Source organism: Orussus abietinus, unplaced genomic scaffold (genome assembly GCF_000612105.2).
Source record: "Orussus abietinus isolate OABI.00-Male unplaced genomic scaffold, Oabi_2.0 scaffold8, whole genome shotgun sequence".
NCBI lineage: Eukaryota > Metazoa > Arthropoda > Insecta > Hymenoptera > Orussidae > Orussus > Orussus abietinus.
The window spans coordinates 2,428,226-2,448,467 of NW_019395997.1; the positions used below are offsets into that span (position 1 = coordinate 2,428,226).

Consider the following 20,242-nt stretch of genomic DNA (forward strand, 5'->3'; position numbering starts at 1 on the left):
ATGGAGGACCCGAGGCCTAAGAGGGTTCGGACCGGCAACCATGGCAACCTCCTATCCCCCGGGAGGTTGCCCTCCGATTGGCCGGGCCGCTTCTCTACCTACACCTCGAGTCCTGTGGGACGCGCGCCACCGCGAGGGCGCCTATCTCCGGCGCCTAGGGCCGATTATCATCCCGGCCCTTCAGCGATGGCCGCGCGCCCGCCGACATTTTTGCTCCCTCCCTCTCGGTCTCTCCGCGCCCGGCTCGGAGGACGGGAAAAAGAACGTATAATCCTCCCGATCGATTCCCCCCGCCCGAGGGAGAATTACCCCGGCGAGTCGAGGTCGCTCCTCCCCAGGGGGGAGGGAAACGGCGTGGATTTTTTAAAATGCACTTTTTTAAGGGAAATCCCTTGAATCCTGGAAAATTCACGGCGGTGATATTTCAAACCGATTAGGCCGAGCTCAGTTTGGAGAAAGGCTTCATAAACGAAAGGTCCCGATTTCCCCCACACTTCGGTATTTTCCAATTGAAGATATATCTTTCTAATTTTCCCTCGAGTCTTTGATGCGCCAAAATGTCGGCACGTCTCTTCTCATCCCGTGACGGCTCGATGTCGTCTCTATCGGAGCGAGCATTCGATAAGACTCGACATCCCGACCAGGACGCGGTGTCCCGATTCGATCCCGAAGATCCGATTAGCAATTTGTCCGTTTTGCAACGGCGCGTAGTCCTTTTTTCCATCTCCGGCGACTTTGCCGGATCGGGTCTCGGGCCTTACTAAGGCCCGCTCCGGAATCCTCCAGACCCCCCTGAGGAAGGACGAAATCCTTGGAGAAAGAAAAGACGAAGCCGAAATGATGAACACCGACGCCCCCAAATTTAAGGAATTTAATTCAATTCGAATTAAAGGTACCAACACTTTCTTACAAAATTTAGGAAATTGATTCTAACTCAACGGATATAGATATAGGCTTCTCGCCCGAACTTAGGAACTATTAATAAGAAATCAAGGAATTCAAGTTTAATTGTCAAATTTAGGCGTTTTCTCGCAAAATCTAGGAATAGTCCTTAACAAATTCAAGAGCTTAATTCATTCAAGCAAATCTGAGAGATTCGTTGGCCTATATATATATTCGGAATTTTCTCACCAAGTTAGGAACAAAATGTATATAATTATATTCATATAACTCAACAAATTTAGGAATTCGCATCAGGAAACATAGAGCCAAATTTAGGAGTTAAACACCACCCAACTGGGTCGACACCCCCAAAAACCTTCAGAAAACATCTTTATCTCTTATCACCCTACTTCCGAATATCCCAGGAGTGGGAAAAGCTCGTGGGTATCGCAAGTAGTAAAAAAAGCGTGTCAAAGAGGTGCAATGGAGGAAGGTGGCAAAGGATTAAACGAGAGACAACGGTTCTTCGTAGAAGGGCGACTAGGAAAAAGTGCAAAGGGGGGTGTGTGTGGGGGGGGGGACCTCGGGTAAAAAGGGGAGAAAGAGCGAATCCGGGCAGGAGTAACTCAATTTCCCGTCTGACAACTGCTCAATCGCAATTAACAAACTGCAGGAGAGGCTCAAACAAACTCGGGGATGGTAAAAAAAAGGGAAAAAAAGAAAAGCGCGCGGGGGCGGGTTGAAAAAAAAAAAAGAGAGAGAGAGAGAATGGGGTAAAAAAAGCACACGAGCGCGCTTACGGCGTACAGAGAGTACAGAGGGGAGGGCGGGGGTAAATACACGTACTCGTAGGTGAACGAGTACACTCGGGCCGGCTCGAGGGGGGTGCGTTTTGTGCGCGAGCGAGAGGGAGAGAGGACGTGGCGAGAGAAAGAGAGAGAAAGAGAAAGAGAGAGTGGCTGGGGATGATTCGCGGTTTTCAGAAATCCCTGACAAAACGCGTCCTCTGGCGTGGTTGCAGGTCTGGTTCAGCAACCGCCGGGCGAAATGGCGCAGGGAGGAGAAGCTGCGCACCCAGCGGAGGGCTTCGGTCGACCAGGTGGTGGGTGGCGCGACGGGTGGGGGTGGCAGCAGCGCTCCACCTGCCGCGACCCCCGCGACCCCCCGGCTGCCCCTGAACGCAGGTTTCAATGCCATGTACTCGTCCATCCCGCAGCCCATCGCCACGATGCCGGACACCTACAGGTGAGAGGGGTTGTTACCCCGTAGATAAAAGATAATCTGATAAATTTNATAGTGTACATGTAAGAAAGTCAAATTAACTGGGTTAATCCGTTAATTTGATTGTTTTTAACCGTATCGCGAAGAACGACTTCCGGCTTTTTAACTTTTAAAGGCTCCTATTTATTTTTTTTTCCCGCGTTAGGGAAAGTGGGAATGAAAAAAGACCTACTTAAGGGCAAACGGTCTTTTCGGGAGGAATGAAATAATTCAAGTCACCGCAAAGGAGGCGTTTGGGAAAGTAGGAGTAAAAGAGACTTTAGGTGGGAACGGGGGTGAAGAGGACGAGGAGAGTAAAATCGGCGATCCATTTCCGTTTCAGCTCGATGTCCGGTAGCCTGGGCGGGTCAATGGGGGGCAGCTGCCTCCAGCAGCGAGCCGAGGGCTACCCGGCGTACGTGTTCCACGAGCCGCTCCACTCCCTCACGCAGTCTTACTCCCACGCGCACACCACGGCCGCGCACTCGCAGCCCCACCGCGGCACCCCCACCACGCCGGGAGGGCAGCCCTCGGGACCGGGAGGGGCGCCCTACCAGCCGACGACCTCCACCGCCACCGGTAAGTCTGGCCCACCCACCGCCACCCCCCGAGGCCGCAGCCCTTCGCGCTCTTCGCGGCCTCCTGCGTGTTCCGGATTTGTCCGACATGGGGATTAAAGCCTCGAGTAGGCTCCGAGAGCCGCGAGGGGCGTCCGAGCGACGCCGACGTCGCCTATCGGGACGCCCGGGTCGACCTGGAACGAGACTCCATTTAAGTCTCGCGGTTTTTTGCCGACTGGTTTTTGCGAGCGGCGTCTTTTGTCCGGGGCGATAATTCGGATTTTTTTTCCGGTTCACTGGTATCAAGGAACCTTGATCAGGGAATGGTTTTTTGACGTTTTGTTTAAATTTGTTGGATCGTGGTATTAAAGCCGCGAGGGGCGTCCCGGTCGACCTGGAACAAGACTCCATTTAAGTTTCGTGGTTTTTTGCACACTATTTTCGCGGGCCGCATCTTTTTCCGGATTTTTTTTTCCGATTCATTGGTATCAAGGAACACTGATCAGCGAATGGTTTTTTGACGTTTTTTTTAAATTTGTTGGATCGTGGCATTAAAATCTTGAATAGGGTTGGAAGGGGCGTAGACGTTGCTTGGGGCGTTAATTCGGGGTTTTTAGGGTTCACCGATATCAAGGAACCTCTATTAGGGTGAGAACGTCGACATCACCTCTTGGGACGCCTAAATCGATCCGAAACGAGATTTAAATTACCCTCGTGGTTTTTCAGGGGTGGTTTCACGGTCGATATCGATTCCCCGGAGTGTTAATTCGGGGGTACCAGATTTGTAAGGGCCACTTTGTAAGACCTCTATTGGTCCTGTTTCGCTCTTTCAAGACCTCAAACATATAAAAGGGTATCAAACCTCGTTTAATATTTACAATTGAAGGTACTAACTCAATAAATAGAAAACAGTAAAATTCACGTTCTACACCCTTAAATCTAGTAACGGTAAATGTGGAGACCCTAAGATAGGTCTTGAAACTCGCGGAATTTAATTTTTTTATAAACTATTTATCAGAATTTAAGAAATTACAAATCGGGCTTAAGGGGATGTGAAACTGGTATCCGAAAGCTCAATCGTTCATAAAACTTTTCTCCGAACTTGGTGTCTCAAATCGTTTCATACTTTAAAATGTGAATATGGAGACCTTAAGGTAGGTCCTGAAACTCGTGGAATTTCATTTTTTACAAACAATTTTTAAAATACCTATAAAAAAACTTTCAAAGAATTGAAATTTCATGAGTTTCAGAACCTTCCTTACAGTCTCCCTATTCGCGTTGTAAAGTTTCAAAGAATTCGGTAAATCGATTTGGGAGAATTATTTAATAAACAAAACCTCTGCGATGCCACTTGCATATCACGTTAAGGGGGTGGGTTTTCTCGCGGGGGTGGAAATCGTCCGCGGCGGGACACGAGACAGATTCCGCCGGGCGTGTTCCGCGTTCCGCTCCATTCCCGGAGGAACCGGCGTGTACGGCCCCGTATTTCCTCCCCCTTTGGGTTCGCACGTTATTGAGCGCTCGCCCAGCCGAGGCGAGACCCAACCCATCCACGTCCTCCGTTCGCCCCCGGCACCAAGAGGGTTGCCAACCGCCAACCCCCGCCCCCGGAGGCCTCGCTAAACGAACGGAGCCGGCGGGATCGAGAAAATGGAAAATTCGAGGACGACGGGGAAGGTGAAACCGCCGATAACACATCCCGTTCCCCGATTCGGCCGCGGCCGCCATGCGAGATTTGTTTGGGAATCCTTTTAACAATTCCGCCCTCCACCCCACCCCGCTCGAGAAGAAGGTAATCCGCGACATTTATTCCCCGCGGAGTGTGGGAAAAATGTACCGAATAGCTCCCGTGACGACACCTTTGCCTGAGAAGCCGAAAGAAGAGGGCGGCCATCTTGGATGCGTAACCTCTCCGAAGGAACACCCGATTTTTCGAGGATCCCGAAAATGCCGCCCCAGGACTTACCCCTGGAATTAAACGTGGATGGAAAATTATATGCAATGCGTTATCGTTATGTACCCTGCTTAGAGAAACATGAGCGATTAAGCCTTCGGAAGCCACTTTCACATCCCCTTAAGCCCGATTTGTAATTTCGGTGCAACAATTAACCGTAAAAATCCGCTAAATAGGGGTACTTCTAAAAGTGAACCCTGTACAGTTCCTTCCTCTAACTTTTCCATTTGTAATTATCGGGTGATAACGCACCGTAAAAATCCGCGAATACTTTTATCAGTGAACCCTGTACAGTTCCTTAGTTTATTTTTTTTTCCGCCCCTCCCCCGGGAAACGAGAGGGCGGAAGTTCGTGCATCGGTTTGATTACCAGGGACGGCCGTTGTTATTAAATTTGCCGGGGGCGCATCCCCGTCGGATCCTCGAAAAGTTTGGGAAAACCGATGCGCCGCTCGGGGGTGCATCGGTGCGGCCGGGCCGCAACAAACTTTCACCTCGCGGGCTAAATAACCGCGTGGCGGAGTTTGTAATGACCCACCTGTTTTCCGTAGCCGAGTTGAACGCGGCCACGTAATGTACAGGTATTCGCGCGCACCGCTAGGCAGCATTATGCCGCAATCGTGCGAGCATGTACGGCCCACCCTCCGGGGTGCAGCCCCGAAGGGGATGCACTCGGGCACCGAGTCGCGCCAACGCATCCCCGGTGTACGCTAATTACGTCGCGGCATGGTTTTCGCCGTCGAGTCCTTTCGGGCCCTCTCGAAGGTGTCGCCGACCGCCTTTCCGAGATATCGACACCCCCCCAGGGGGTTGGCACAATTATCTCATAATTATTTTTCAGATCTCTTTCCGCCCCACTCTCTTTATACGTAGGGATGAGTGCAGAATTTTATCCTGAGAAAAAAACAATGCCATTCAACCGAAGAAATATTTTGTTTATTCAAGGAATAATTATTTTACTTAAATGAACTCGAATGAATTGCAATGCCACGTTTCTTCGGAATTGCGACAATTTATTTGGGTCGAACAATTGAAATTATTCTTTGAATTAACAGGTTGGCACGATTATTCCGTAATTATTTTTGAGATCCCTTTCCGCCCCACCCTCTTCGTACATAGGGATGAGTGCAGAATTTAATCCTGAGAGAAAAAAAATGCCATTGAACCGAAGAAATATTTCGTTTATTCAAGGAATAATTATTTCACTTGAATGAACTCGAATGAATTGCAATGCCACGTTTCTTCGGAATTATGACGATTTATTTGAGTGAAATAATTGTTCTTTGAATTGACGGAACATTTCTTTGGCACTGCGTATAAAATACGTAATACGCACAATATGTATACGCTATTGCTACGTATAAAGTACATAAATGTAAAGGATCGATGGGTATATATAAAACACGTATATGCGTTGCTATTGCTACGTATAAAATACGTAAATACGTAAAGGATCGGTGGGTACATATAAAACACGTACTGCACAATACGTATACGCGTTGTTACATATGTATACGTATTGTGCAGTACATATTTATATACATATAAAATACGTAAATGTAAAGGATCGATCTTAACCCAAGATCCCCCTCTGCGTTGTTCTAATCCTTTGGTGTCCGGCATGTTCCAGGTGTGATATCAGCGGGGGTGTCAGTGCCGGTGCAGATCCCCTCGCAGACTCCGGACCTGACGGGCAACTACTGGCCCCGGCTCCAGTGATCCCAGCTCTTCGGGTTCCCGCCCGCGAGTCTGCTCGTAGGCCAGGAGAGCCCGCCGCCACCCCCGCCGGCCGCCCCCGGCGGGGTGTCCCGCCCGCTGCTCGCCTCCCTCGGGATCCCCCCGCAGCCGGCGCAGCACCAGCCCTCCACGCCGGCGACCACCCCGGTCCACACCTCCGACGCGAGTGAGTGATAGCCGCCGCGAGAGCTTGACCCGGGTCACGCAGGGTACGTCCCCCGGGATCGCACGCTCCCGGGGGAGGCGCGAGTCGCCGACCGGTCCGTCGGGATTCCTTCAAGACCTACGAATTAAGGTGATATACCAAAATGTCATATAAACATACTCAAAAGTCCAAATATTTATTAAACTTTTCTCCAGTGGGTGCTGCAAATTATCTAAAACTTTAACCCTTTGAGGACGGAGTTCTTTCGACATATGGGCGAAATTCCTGAACACGTGCAGGCGATATTGGACCAAACGTCGGATGCATATATGCGGCGGTAGTCCGCAAAGAGTTAACACGTGATTATGGAGGCAGTAAGGAAGAACGCGCTGGCTCGTGAAATTTCATTTTTCGGAAATGAGAAATATCTCTTTTTGGTTATTGTCCGAGATTAGTACAAAAGTTTCTTCCGAAGAAAGAAATTTTATGAGCAGCGTGATGTTCCTTAGGGCCTCCGTAATCACGTGTTAAGGTTTCGGATAATTCGGTGCACCCGGTTTGGAGAAAAGTTTTATAGATATTTCGATACTTGCTTATGTACATATCACACTTTGATATCACCTTAACGCGCCGCTAGTGCTTATCGCGAGGACAGATAAGGATTTCCTTCCTTCAGAGCCGATTGCCTGATTTCAAATGACAACAGGGCGAATCGGGAAGACGTTTTTTAATTAATTTTGGAAAATCAACCATGAATCTTCGGACATCCGTGGACATAGTCTCTTTGGAGGGATGAAGGGGGAGGCGATACCTCAAAAATAGTTAAAAAATAAATCGGGAAGACGTTTTAATGAATTTTGAAAAATCCACCGTGAATCTTCGGACACCCGTGCACATAGTCGAATTTTTTTGCAGGGATGAAGGGAGAGGCGCAACCTCAAAAATAGTTAAAAAATAAATCGGGAAGACGTTTTAATGAATTTTGAAAAATCCACCGTGAATCTTCGGACACCCCTGCACATAGTCGAATTTTTTTGGAGGGATGAAGGGGGAGGCGCCACCTCAAAAATAGTTAAAAAATAAATCGGGAAGACGTTTTAATGAATTTTGAAAAATCCACCGTGAATCTTCGGACACCCATGCACATAGTCCCTTCGGAGGGATGAAAGGGGAGGCATGGCGGGACTTTCGGGAATTCGTTCGTAATTTCCGGGGAGGATGTCTCCGGAGGACCCGAAGGACCCGGGGAGTCCTCCTCGGAGGGATTATTTTCGAGCCAAAGGCGGGTCTACGGAAGAAGGGAGGAAGTCCCTCCATCGAGGGCTCGTCGCGAGGTCGGGGCCGAAGGGGAGGTCCCCGAGCACACACAGGGGTTGATAACTGCGCCGAGGGTTGCTTTCTTCGGCAGCCATTGCGTCTATCGACAGACATGGCGTCGTACACGGATAACGCAGACGCATATTTGGGTGTGTCCTCCCCTCTCAGAGTCTCCCTCTCTCTTCGTCGAACTCCAAAGAGAACGTCGAATCGCCACACCCGGGTGTCAGATAAGCGGCGATCCTGGAGCACAACCACTGATCTACATCCTATCAGTACAGCTGATATCCTAGAAAACGTCATTGGCACATAAACTAATATCCCAGTATCCGCGCATGCGTCAAAACAACGCGTCACACAACAATATACAATATGAGGTGTTAAATTAATTCACCGGAAGAGAACAATTGCCACTTTGTTTCAGTCGAAGCTCTGATACGATATGCCCTACGCATAATTTTCATTATACCTTAAACGTTTACCCGAATTGATTAATGGATTGACGGTTCGAAGCTTTTGCACATGCGCACTCGTTACCTATTTAGTACCGCCGCCCACGTGTAGTGGCGCTGGGGTGCCGTGCATTCGTCGAATGATATTTCAATAAATGGATATCAGCTGGTATATAGATCAGTGGGCACAACAAAGTATCGGGCCCGGTTCCACAAGCCTCGGTTAACGAGTTAACCCTCGCTCCCTCGGTTGTACCATTTACTTTAACATACGGTTCGATAATTCATGAATGGATCGACATTTGTGGGATCGGCCATTAAGTCGCGATAAGCTGCGTAAGGCGTGCGGAAGGAAATGGCGGAAGAAGTCCTCGACGGCCCTCGGACGGCGACTCGCCGCGGGCACTTTTGTATGATATACAATTCACCGAGGTTTTAACGATACATCAGGTGTAGTTTTTTACCGATCGCTGCTGCCGTATACACTGTAAACGCGAGTAAAAATGGGTTTCGCCGGTGTATGGTCCTTGGCGAAGGATCGACCTCTAAATCGCGTTTCCGGTTCCCCAGGTCGACGAATCCGACGAATTTCCGTAACACCTCGCAACATTGAAATTCCCAGAGAAACGGTCACTAATGTACTAACATTCGGCATTATATCTCGATTTTAAAAGCCCAATTGTTTCGCCCAAAGATGGCCGACCGTAAGACAAGGTGCAGGTTGAACGGGGTTAATCAAAGCGAGTTAATTCCGAAATCTCGGCGGTTTAATCGTCTAATTATTAATAATAATTCTCGTACAATGGGAGGAAGTCGACGCGAGGATGGGGAAAGTCGGAGAAAATCGGGAAAATCGGGGCTTCTCGGAGAAGCGGCGTCTCCGGTACCAAAATGGCGCCGGTGGAGGAGCGACTTTTCGCCGTGGATCTCGGGATTTAACGCGAAGCTTCCCCGTTAAGTTAGCGCGTTAAGTTACGGGAAAGCGGAGCGTCGTCCCGGTAATCCGTTTTAACGTTGAAAATGGAAGGCGCCGCGACGCCATGGAGGCCGAGAAGCCGAGGTAATGGCGGCGCGCCCGAGAGAGCCGCCCTCCTGATGCGATTCCGTGTACAATAGCTCTGTAAAATAGCATTTGTTATTCTCGTTAGTCCATGGTACGTGTACATTAGCCGAGCCCGCCACGATTGTACATACATACACGAGTGAGAACAATACCGGTCGCGTTCGAGCCCCTTACATACCCGAGTAGAGGGAGTACCCGTAATAAGGATAAGAAGTACCGTCTGCGTAATAATGCGTAATCAACACGAGGAAACAAGTCGTGGGAAACACCATCCACTTTACATAGATTTCAACAGACAGGACTTAAGGTGATATGAAAGGGTCATTTTATATATATAAAAACGGGAAAATAATTATGAAACTTTTCTCCAAACTAGGTGCACCATATTACCTGAAACCTTTAACCCGTGATTATGGAGGCCCTGATAAAAAACGCAACGCTCGTGAAATTTCATGAAATAAATGAGGCAATAAAACAATGTCTTTTTTTCTATTCTTGTCCGAGATACACATTTTTTTTTTCGAGAAATGAAATTTCACCAGCATCGCGTTCTTCCCTAGGGCCTCCATAATTTCGTGATGAAGTGTCAAATGATTCGGTGCAGAAAAGTATTATTAATATTTGGACTTTTTCGCATGTATGTATGACACTTTCATATCACCTTAAGGGGATGCGAAAGTGGCATTCGAGAGATCAATCGTTCATGAGACATTCCTCCAAATAGGGTGTACCCAATCATTTCATACTTTCCAACATGAACATGGAGGCAATAAGGAAGGCCCCGACAGTCGTAAAATTTCATTTTATTATAAAAAAAATCTGGAAACTATCTATAAACAAATTTTAAAAATTTGAAATTTCACGGGCGTTAGAACCTTCCTTATAGCCCACATGTTCATACGATTAAGTTCAAAAGGACTCAGTACACTCATTTCGGATAAAAGTTTCATAAACGCGACTTCTTCGAGGGCGCTTTCGCATCGCCTTAATTCGACGGCGCATAAAGAAGGGAAGATAAAAAGGAAAAGAGAAAAAGCGGGGGTCACCGGTGGAACTTCCCCCAGGGTGTCCCGGTCTTCGGCGCCGCGGATTACGCCTAGAGATCGACAATTTACATTTCCCCATAGAAGCTGCGACGATTCCCTTTTGCCATCCGGACGGTAAAGACGTGCGCGACTACGCCCTAAGGGGGGAGAATAATGTACATTAGTCTTAAATTTATATTTTTGGAAGAATAAAGGAACTAAAGTGTTGAGAAAATGTGGGGGACAACAGTTGGGGGAATTTTTCACGTGCGAACGAGTAGCGTCGTGCTCTCTGGTATTATTGCATATTACATACTCACACTCACCGAGTCGACGGGGTACATGCCCGGTTGAAGAGAATAATTTAACCCGAGTCTTACCACTTCTGCATTGACTCCGGCGTAGAACAGACACCCCAAGAATCCCCCAAAAACATCCCTTAAGGGGACGTCAAAGTGGCACCCGAGGGTTCGACATATTTACGAAGCTTTTCTCCGATCCGCATCGCCGAATCGCTTCGAACTTAATAAAGTAAACGTAAAGACCATAAGGGAGGTCCCGACACCCAGGAAATTTCAATTTTTATAAAAAAATTTTTGAAAATACATATAAACAAATTTAAAAAAAAAAAAGGGAATTGAAGTTTCGTGAGTTTCGGGACCTTTATAGACCTCCATACTTATATTGTGGAGTTTGAATCGTTTCGGTACACCCAGTTTGGAGAAAAGTTTCATGAATGGGACCTCTTCGACGCCACTTTCATATCGCCTTAAGAGCTTATCACATTAATCCCCAACCTCCACTTCTTAGTGAACCGCGACACGACCTTCTTCCTCCTCGATGCCGAAGTGGTAACGTCACCTTCTTATTATCTATAATAATAATAGTAACAGACACAATGTACGAGTATAAACAAATTTATTAACGGGAATAATATATTATTGCGGCAGTAATCTATGTAAGTGTTGTGAATAATGAGATAATATTGTTGCTGTGATTACCATTAAGATTGTAAGTAGTAGCTAATAGAACCACTGTTAGGTGTCACTGTCTCGATTCAATAAATGTTATTTCATTTTACCAAAGCGTGTCGCATTGCATTCACCCCTACATTCCCACCTTGCGTATCCGGCATGACGTCTAGAATATATTAATTAATTAATATATACACACAATTGGGAATAATAAATAAAATACATGTATATATAAATCATTACGCACATCATTTATTAATAGGCGGGACGCCTTCCAATCTTACAAAATCGAAAGCTCCGCATAATGAGGTCCTCTGAAGCTACACGTATCATCCTAACGAACTAATCATATGAGCGGTTATCAATTAATCACTTAAGCACAGTCTTGATATGCGTGGATAGCACGGATGAGTAATTAAGCCTAGTTTCAAGGGAGATAAACTTAAATTCGAGTCAGTACCTTACCGCGGTAACGAGCAATACATTTCTCCCGTTGACTACTAAAACGAGATGACAAGAAAGAAGGTGATGACGTCACGCCTATATTCATGCTTCCGAGTGTAACAATGGGGAATTTTCCATATCCGTTCCGCCGAACGGACCGAAGCACTTCAGCTGCATGTACATCCGGAAGACCACGATGACGATCCAGAACAAGGTAAGGCAGATCTCTGAAGAACAAAAAAAATGGCCAAAATCGTTACAAAGTACGACCACAATTAGACGGATACATCAGGGAAGATATTTGCAGCTTCCTGCGTAACCGATGCGCGGTTATATTACATAACTCCTGTACATCCAAAAGGCAGTCGGTACCGTTCGTCTGGAACGGTGGCGTGATGATGGCGACGTCGAAATTGGGCACGGTGGCTCTTCTTATGACGTTGATCACGATATATTTAAGAGCAGATCCGACGAAATAGTCGATCGCTACGACCACCATGTAGGAGCCGAGCACGGCGCAAGAAATGGACACTCTGATGAAGGGCACGAAGATGAGTAACTGATGTAGCACCACCATCAGCAGAAAGGTAAGCCAGAAGCTTAGGTTGACGCTCACCAGGGGGAAGCCGTCTGAAAAAGAGACGCCAAGGATGAGCATTAAGGCGACCTTAAACTGCCGTCCGAGGGGTCAGTCGTTCACAAGACATTTCCCCAAAATGAGCGTACCGAAACGTTAAAAACATCACACCATAAATATGGAGGCTATAAGGAAAGTCATAAAGAAACTTGAAAGAACTTCACGACTGTCAAGACCTTCCTTATGGCCTCCATGTACATACATGGTAATGTTACAAACGATTCGGTAGATACATTTAGGAGAAAAGGGTTAAGAGGCGCCTCAAGGGTCACTTTCATCCCACCTTAAGGAACCACCACGAGGGGTGGTGTGTCGTTACACTTCAAGTACATGTCCCATCTCTCCGAGAGGAAGGTAATCTTTCTCTAGGTGTAGAGAAAGGGTTGAGTCGAAAAAGCGGGTGGATAAAAAAAAAAAGATGGCGGCGAGTAATCGCTCTTCGGGGTCCAGATCTGGGGGAGAGCGGGTATTCCCCAGACACCTCGTCTCGTTGCGCATGTACCGAGCGTGTAATCCAAATGGGTGCCGCGCTAAATAAATACGGGGAGACAATTAGGTAAATGCGAGTCCTCCCAAGCTGGTTAGAGCATTTCGCGGCCCGGTCGACGGACCTCGGCCTTCCACTGCGAGGGTCGCTCCACGTTGAAGGGGGTCGGTCGGCAGGCAGAGCGTTACGGTGAGAAAGGCGGGAAGAGGAGGCGAATGCTCGCCGCTTCTGCATGGGGGATTCGATGGGCGAGTTTCCACATGAGCGGGCAACATTGATAGAAGCAACCCGGGAAGGGACTGGCTGCGTGTGTGCGCCTCTCGGTCCCTTCGCCAAACTCCGGGCTAACTTCGTAGGGAGCTTCTCTCCCCATGCAGCCCCTGCTTTAAGCTGGCTTTCATTATTTTCCTATAATTTGCAACAGCCTCCGTCGTGCGTAAATCCGGCCAGGGCGGGGGGAGAAACCCGTAGAAATTTTTCGACGGTCCCCCCTGAACATTGGCCCGGTCAGGGGAACTGGATCCCAGGAAACGCTAGCTAACGCTGGAGCAGTTACCTTCATTAAGGTATCTGCTGTCCCCTCTCCTAGATTCTTAAAACACGAATGGATAAAGTAACGTCCGATTAAATGGGAGAACCAAATTATGATGATCAGTTCCCTTGCGCAAGGCATCTCTCTTCCAGGGATGCCGAAGAGCGGTGAAGGTACCAGGAGGGAACTGGATCTCTCGGGAAACGATGATTAACCCTGAGGACGTTACTTCATCTAAGTATAGCTATCTTCATTCCTATATGAAGAGACGCGGTAGCGATTCAGACAAGTTCATGGCCGCTACCACTCTTATACTCGAAACATCTTGCCAGCGGGCATTTAATTTTCACCACTCGGTCAGTGCTGTCGTATTAAAGACCGACGGGCATTTTAATCCCTAAAACAGGAACGGGTAATGAGGTTTGATAAAATAGGAGAACCTGGTTTCGCCGAGGAGTTCCCTCGCGCGAAGCATCTCTTCCATGGATGCTGCGTGGCGGGAGTGGGTACCAAAAGGAACTGAATTTCGGGAAAGGCTCGTCAATTTCAGGGGCGTTACTTCAAAGAGAAACTATCTACTCCCCTGTTCCTAAAAAGAGGAATAAATAAAATTAAGTTTATTACACGAAAACTCGGTCTCGGCGAGCAATGCCCTTGCGCAAGGCCCCCCTTCCACGGGTGCCAGAAGACCGAGAGAAGGGATTGGGGTGAAATGGTTGGTTAAGCGGTCTTACCTGGCGTGCTGTAATACAGGATACTGGCCATGAGGAGTCCCAGTGTTCCATTAACCAGGAAGGTCATCAGAAACGGCATTTGCCGGTACTTGCAGACGTAGCTCGCCGCAACTCCGCACAGAAGACCGATCGGCAGGATCACGGCTACGCTCCCTGAAAAGTAGAATCGACAAAGGCGGCGTTAAATCGACTCATCGGTCAGGACTTACCGGACGCCCCTCGACTTGGAAGACACCAGCAGGACCCCTTAACCCTTCGAACCCGGAGCCATTTCGACATATGGGCGAGATTCGTCTGACCGTGCAGGCAATATTGGACCAAACGTCAGGTGCCTTTAGGCGCTCTCAGGAGCCAAAGGGTTATAGGAACTTCTGCATCGCGCAACCAGGAGTCCTCTTCATCTCACAACGATCCTCCGAGTAAGGAGCGTCCCGGAGTACCTAAGGAGTCCAAGTTACCGGTGTTCAGCAAGAGGCAGCTGATGACGACCCCGTAGAAGATGCCCATCGGGAAGGCCAGGACGATGATCAACAGGGACCCGAAGAAGGTGACGTAGATGCCGATGAAGATCATGAATGCCCAGACCATTTTCGCCATAATGGTAACTGAAAGAACACTTATGAACATTTAACCATCACCCAGGGTAATCCCCATGACCCGTTGAAACGTCTCCCTGGAATTTACTTCACCCCCTTGGCATGTTAAAAACAACTATTCCAATCGCGTCCATGAAACGTACATGATGGTGGACAAGTATCGGGCGTCACGGGGTCGTTGCAGGCGTATGTAAAAGCCGGAACATAGGCTGCGGATTGGCCGCCATAAGTCGCCACGACACCGTAAACCGATCCGAAACCAGGATAAGCGCTGTAAATCCGCCTCATGGTGGACCCCATTGCGGCGGCAGGTATCTGGTCGGCAAAAAAAAAACCACATCCCTCAAAATACCCCGAAATTCCCAAAATGAAATAACCAGGAAAAAAGGGGAGAAAAAAAAAATCCCCTCAATAGGGCAACCTGTTTGCAGGGCCAGGACAGGTGTGCGTAGTGAGCGAAAATATAAATTTCTATTGTATACAAAAAAAAAAGAAGGACTTCTTGCAATAGGATTTTGACGTTGATTGAAATTACGTAAAATTTGCTTCGGTTAAAAAAAAAAAAAGTGAAATATTTTCAGTTTTGAAGCGGAATATTTTCAATGCCCAAAGCCGATATTGAATTTTTTTTTCGTCAGGAAATCATTTCGCTCGCCACAAAAAGTTTAATTCTTAAAAGTTACTTTCATTTTTAAAAATCAATCTCTACGATTGACCCTTTTGCTGCCGCGGGCATTTTTGAACTTGCACCAGTCGGCGACGATACAAATTTCATATTAAAAATTCTATAATGGCTAATAACTGCGAAATATATTAAAATAAAGGTATAATCTTGCGAAAAGCACATTGGTTCTTAGTGGACAAACTCATGGTGGTCGTCGGTGAGCACCATGGCCCAAATGAGAAGGCAAAAGTTGGTCCCATGGGACCACGGTGACAGCGAAAGGGTTAAAAATGAAAATGTGGAACTATTCAAAGGAAACCAGGATTTCTATCAATTCTAGTACGTCATTCACATATCATTCTCCATGTATATACACGTACGTCTGTGTATACAACTTGATGCCGTGGCAGCGAAAGGGTTAAAAATGAAACCAGGATTTCTATCCATTCTGGCACGTCATTTGCATATCATTCTCCATGTATGCACACCTATGTCTCTGTATATACCTTGACGCCGTTTTTAGCAATGTCCTCCGCCGTCAGCATAGTTTTAATCGCTGAAAAGTACGTCTCGGGGGTGATGTCATGCTCGGGTAGGTACAACCGATATGCTTGATGTTGTACAGGATGTCGCTCGCAGGACGGCTCAGTTCCATTTACGGCCGGAGCCGATGCCGGTTGAGCATCGACGATTACGGTCGCCTCGGTCACGATCAATCGTTGAAACGGTGACGTTTCGACGTTAAACTCCATGTTGCATCCTCCCGGTATCGGTGCTGCGGATATACAACGTACCATGGATCGATGCGTGGACCACTTTTTGTTCCACATATCTTTTTTTCTCTCTTTTATTTCCTCCTTTTTCTCCATTCTCTTCCCCGACGTGCCATTGATTTTTCCCTGGGATTCACGGCTGCCTCGCCGGGAATTTAATAGCCGAAACACTCGAGAAATAATCGGGCCCCCCTTCGATCTCGAAGAACGCCCCCTCGGACCCCATTGCGATTTGTACGCTTAATGACGTATAAATAAATAAATTAATGTGTGGCCGCCAAGCGCGCTGGAAGGGGAGCTTCCTTTTTTTTTAGATCTATCTTCCTCTAAGTGTTGATCTACCGCGAGGATCGCTTACAATTATGATAACGTTTTCACAAAGCGGGATATAAATTAATAGTAAATTTTACGCGAAACTTATTGTAGCACGATAATACGTGTAAGTTCGCATGTTGTAAAAGAGGGGTCCATTTCGAAACGTTAAATTCATTTTTGTACAACTAATTAGTATTTACCTTCATCTTTGGGTTTCGGTAGCGGCACAATTTGCGTAAATTTACAGTTCATTACCATTTACACTCATCATTATACATTAGTATCGAGACAATTTGCGTAAAACCTTCCATTAGCACTGGCGCGTCACACTGGGTTAATTATTGACGTTTATAGTGGAATAAAAATAGTGCAAGTAGGAAATAAAAACAATTACGTCCATGGAGTACCGAACAGGCGTTTCGTCGAAGACCGACTAATAATAAATAATGTCTAATAACGTAATAATAATTAAGACTAGAAGTTACACTTGCTGGAAGCGGGGTCCGATTTTCTAATAAAATTCGTCTGCCTTTATATTAATTTGTGGAATTCTTTTATCGTCACGGAGTGAAGGCACAAGTGGATAAAAAGCCCGTTTTGGACAAGTTTTCCCAGGGTTTCCTTTGCATTGAATTAATGCCCTACTCCTCGCCTCAGTCCTCGGCGCCCTGAAAGAAACGCCCGGAGGGTAGGAGGTGCCTTAATTGAGGGCGCCGACACACGGCAATTGGGACAGAAATATTCAACCGGTGGAGACGCAACATTTGCCGGAGCTGGCTTATGTCGCGTCCCCTTTCCCAACTCGAGTGGGAGAATATTTGAGCGGTGTTCGGTGAATGCGACGCGTACCCGTGCCGGGCATGCCGGGCTCTCCATTAGTGTGCCCCGAGCCGCAAAAGGGGTGCGCGAGATTTCACATATAATGTCTGTTTTACAAGTGCTCTTTGACGTCCGCGCGCCCCTTGTCCACTTGTGCCATCGCCGAATCAAATGGACTTGTATATAAGCGGGCTTTCCTTCCTAATTGTCAAGTGGTATAGAGACAAGCCTTCGATGCAAGCCTTCATTACCAAGGCCTCGGAGTGCATCTGACATCCCTGCCTGACCTAGCGATGAGAAAAATCAGCCTTGATCTTTTCAAAAACACAAGACCGAGAGCAAGACCAAGATTACCAAGCTGTTGGTCTCGATCTTGCATTTGTTCGTCACCAGCCTTGCCTGCACACTTGCCACCTGAGTCTCGAGTCAAGGTTAATTCTACATTTCTTCCCATTGTTTACGCCGCCACGCTCTGGTGGGTCTCCTTATCGCAGTCTTTATTAACTTCGTTAAGTCTCGGAACATGATTAATCAACGTGGAGAAGCGATACTTGAACACTGCGATTTGCTGCTGCGCAAGTGGTGTATTGTTTTGTTTGCTTAATTATCGCTGTGATTAATTGTGCAGCCTTACCTTTTACAGTGTATGCCACGACCGCCAACAGAGCTTCGACCGATCCATTGTTATAGTTATCGACAACGACTGCTCTTCCCATTAAGGAACTGGGTAAGTAAACCAAGGGATTTACTGTTACGACGAGGCCAATGTTCGTGCCATTGACACTGTCTTTTGACACTGAGATGGACCAGGGTTTATCATAAGATAAAGTGACATTGAGTAAGTGTGTGTGCACTTGAATAACGATAAAGGAGACTTCTGGAGGAACTGTCTTTATGTTAACGATCACACCGCTATTCCCTGGTAACGTAACATTTTTAGTAAAAGCTTGACCGTTGCTTTTAGTGCGATTGTAACTTTCTAGAGAAATGGTTACAGCACCCTTATCTGTAAAATATTAGAAATGAGACAAATTAATTCCCTTGTAACACCGGGAAAGCAAAAATGATTTGTATCCGATTTGTAAGTAAAATGTTTTTAACTAATAGAGAATTTGAATTTTTCAATACGCTTCTTTTATTTCATATGTAAACACCATTCAGCCATAATTAATTATTAAAATTGTAGATTGCATTCTTATTCACTTAAGCATCATTATCATTGATAATATAACCCAAACCGATATCTCAATCCATTTTAAATTCATAACAGCGGCGTATTTTTTAAAATATCAAAATGTGTACATAAGTTGAACTATCCACGGGACCAAGAAATAAATAATCTCTCCGGAGAATGCCCACATTTTCGGAGCAATTAGGCCCAAAACATCATAACCGCCGACTTACCGAAAATATCCTCTGGTGGGGAATCCCCAGTATTACCGAGGACGAAACAATATAAGACAAAAATCAAAACGGCAAAACCACCTCGTCCCCTCGTCGCCATGATTCAGGCACTCTAACCTCGAAGACACTGAGCGCCGTTATTCACCTTCATTTCCCCCGACTTAAAATCCGCGAAATCGCGTAAATCGCCTTATTTTCGTGAGTAAAATTCCGCTCGACAAAAAGTAAGCAAGCAAGCAAGCAACAGCTGGCCGGCACATGCGGCGAAAATCCCTAGATCTGTTGGAGACGTCCCTAGGGTGTCCCTAAAACTCTAGTGGTGCCATCTTGGCCAGCGCAGCTGCCGGCGCCGATGCGACAGAAAATACGCTGCAGAGTACCAACCACTGCTCTTTCACCGTAACCTCTCAAGGGGAAACCAGAAGACCCAGCGCTTCTGCTCCATTCCTTGCCTCACGCTCTCTCTCTCGCACTCATAGGTGGCAATAAGTGCGACGAGGATAGCATGGTCTCTCGGTGTAGGGAGAGGGGGAAGCGAAAGAGGCAGGCTATCGCCAGTAGGACCGCGTACGGCGATGGGTAGCGGGCCGGTAGGCGCGGCGTGGTTTTCTCGGCGGCCGCGACGCGGCGCCCCAGTCGGCCTGCCAAGATGGCCGCGCTGGATCAATGAAACTCGCGACTCGCGATCCCGATAAACTGGCGATCGAGGGTGCTCGCAGGTGAATCCCGGAAGGCGGGTTGCCCCGAAGTAAATGGACCATGGGCAAGGACCAGGAGCTGCTGGAGGCAGCGCGCAGCGGCAACGTCACCGTCGTCGAGAAGATTCTGGGTCAGCGGGCGAAGAGGAGTGGTCCCCTGGCAAGGTGGGTGTCACCACCGCTCGGCGTTCCTTACTTTTTTATTTACGCCTCCCGACGCGCCCCGGGACGTCTCATGTTCATCCGCGGCGTCCTGGCGTGGTGCCGGAGTGTTCCTGGGACAGGCCGAGAGTCCTGGACGTCTGGAGAGTTCAAAATATACAATCCTCCCTCGGGCCAGGACCGGGCCACGCAGAGCGGAGCCCCGAGTCTTGGTTTGACAGCCCTTTAAATCCCGACCAGCCACCGGCACATTACTCCTAGAAAAAGAGCCCTCGTCCTCGCTAGCATCCCCAGAGGTATGTGCATCCTTTATCACGTCTTGGGAAGGCCCAAGCTGCCACTTAAGGCCTGTGTCCACGATCAATGAACTTCGTCAAATAGATATGTTACTAGAAGTTCGAAAGAATGCTTTAGTACGAGACAAAGAATGCAGCTGGTCACACTTTTCCATCCAGGGTACGTCACAGTTGCAGAATGCAAGAATCGGAGCATTTATATACAGGGGGCAATCGTCAGGAATGGAAAGTAAAAGAGATATTTAGTAAACTAGTATAAATAATGAGAAAATTGAACAATTATGAAATATCTATACGTATAAGATATATAAGA

At 47.4% G+C, this 20,242-nt stretch overlaps 3 protein-coding genes across 5 annotated transcripts in view; 2 read left to right on the plus strand and 1 right to left on the minus strand.

Annotated features, from left to right (window-relative positions):
- The window catches only part of LOC105699322 (paired box protein Pax-6), a 29,351-nt gene extending 22,977 nt beyond the window's left edge, over positions 1–6,374 (plus strand). Inside the window, exons 7-9 of the mRNA XM_012424194.1 lie at positions 1,904–2,127; positions 2,486–2,721; positions 6,286–6,374. Coding sequence (XP_012279617.1) covers positions 1,904–2,127; positions 2,486–2,721; positions 6,286–6,374 — 549 coding nt within the window. The remainder of the gene's footprint in view (positions 1–1,903; positions 2,128–2,485; positions 2,722–6,285) is intronic.
- A 5,242-nt stretch (positions 6,375–11,616) lies between these two features.
- Positions 11,617–19,023, minus strand: LOC105699579 (transmembrane 7 superfamily member 3). The gene is made up of 8 exons (XM_012424709.1): positions 18,774–19,023; positions 18,004–18,375; positions 15,969–16,237; positions 14,942–15,113; positions 14,661–14,807; positions 14,203–14,355; positions 12,185–12,442; positions 11,617–12,039 (listed from the first exon to the last, which is right to left on the minus strand). The coding sequence occupies exons 1-8, from the start codon at positions 18,871–18,873 to the stop codon at positions 11,915–11,917; spliced, it is 1,596 nt and encodes a 531-aa protein (XP_012280132.1). The 5' UTR covers positions 18,874–19,023; the 3' UTR covers positions 11,617–11,914.
- Positions 19,024–19,425: 402 nt separating this feature from the next.
- Positions 19,426–20,242, plus strand: part of LOC105699429 (ankyrin repeat and sterile alpha motif domain-containing protein 1B) — a 54,763-nt gene continuing 53,946 nt past the window's right edge. For all 3 annotated transcript variants that reach the window (XM_012424407.2, XM_012424408.2, XM_012424410.2), the window contains exon 1: positions 19,426–19,636. In XM_012424407.2, coding sequence (XP_012279830.1) covers positions 19,533–19,636 — 104 coding nt within the window. In that variant the 5' untranslated portion in view covers positions 19,426–19,532. The remainder of the gene's footprint in view (positions 19,637–20,242) is intronic.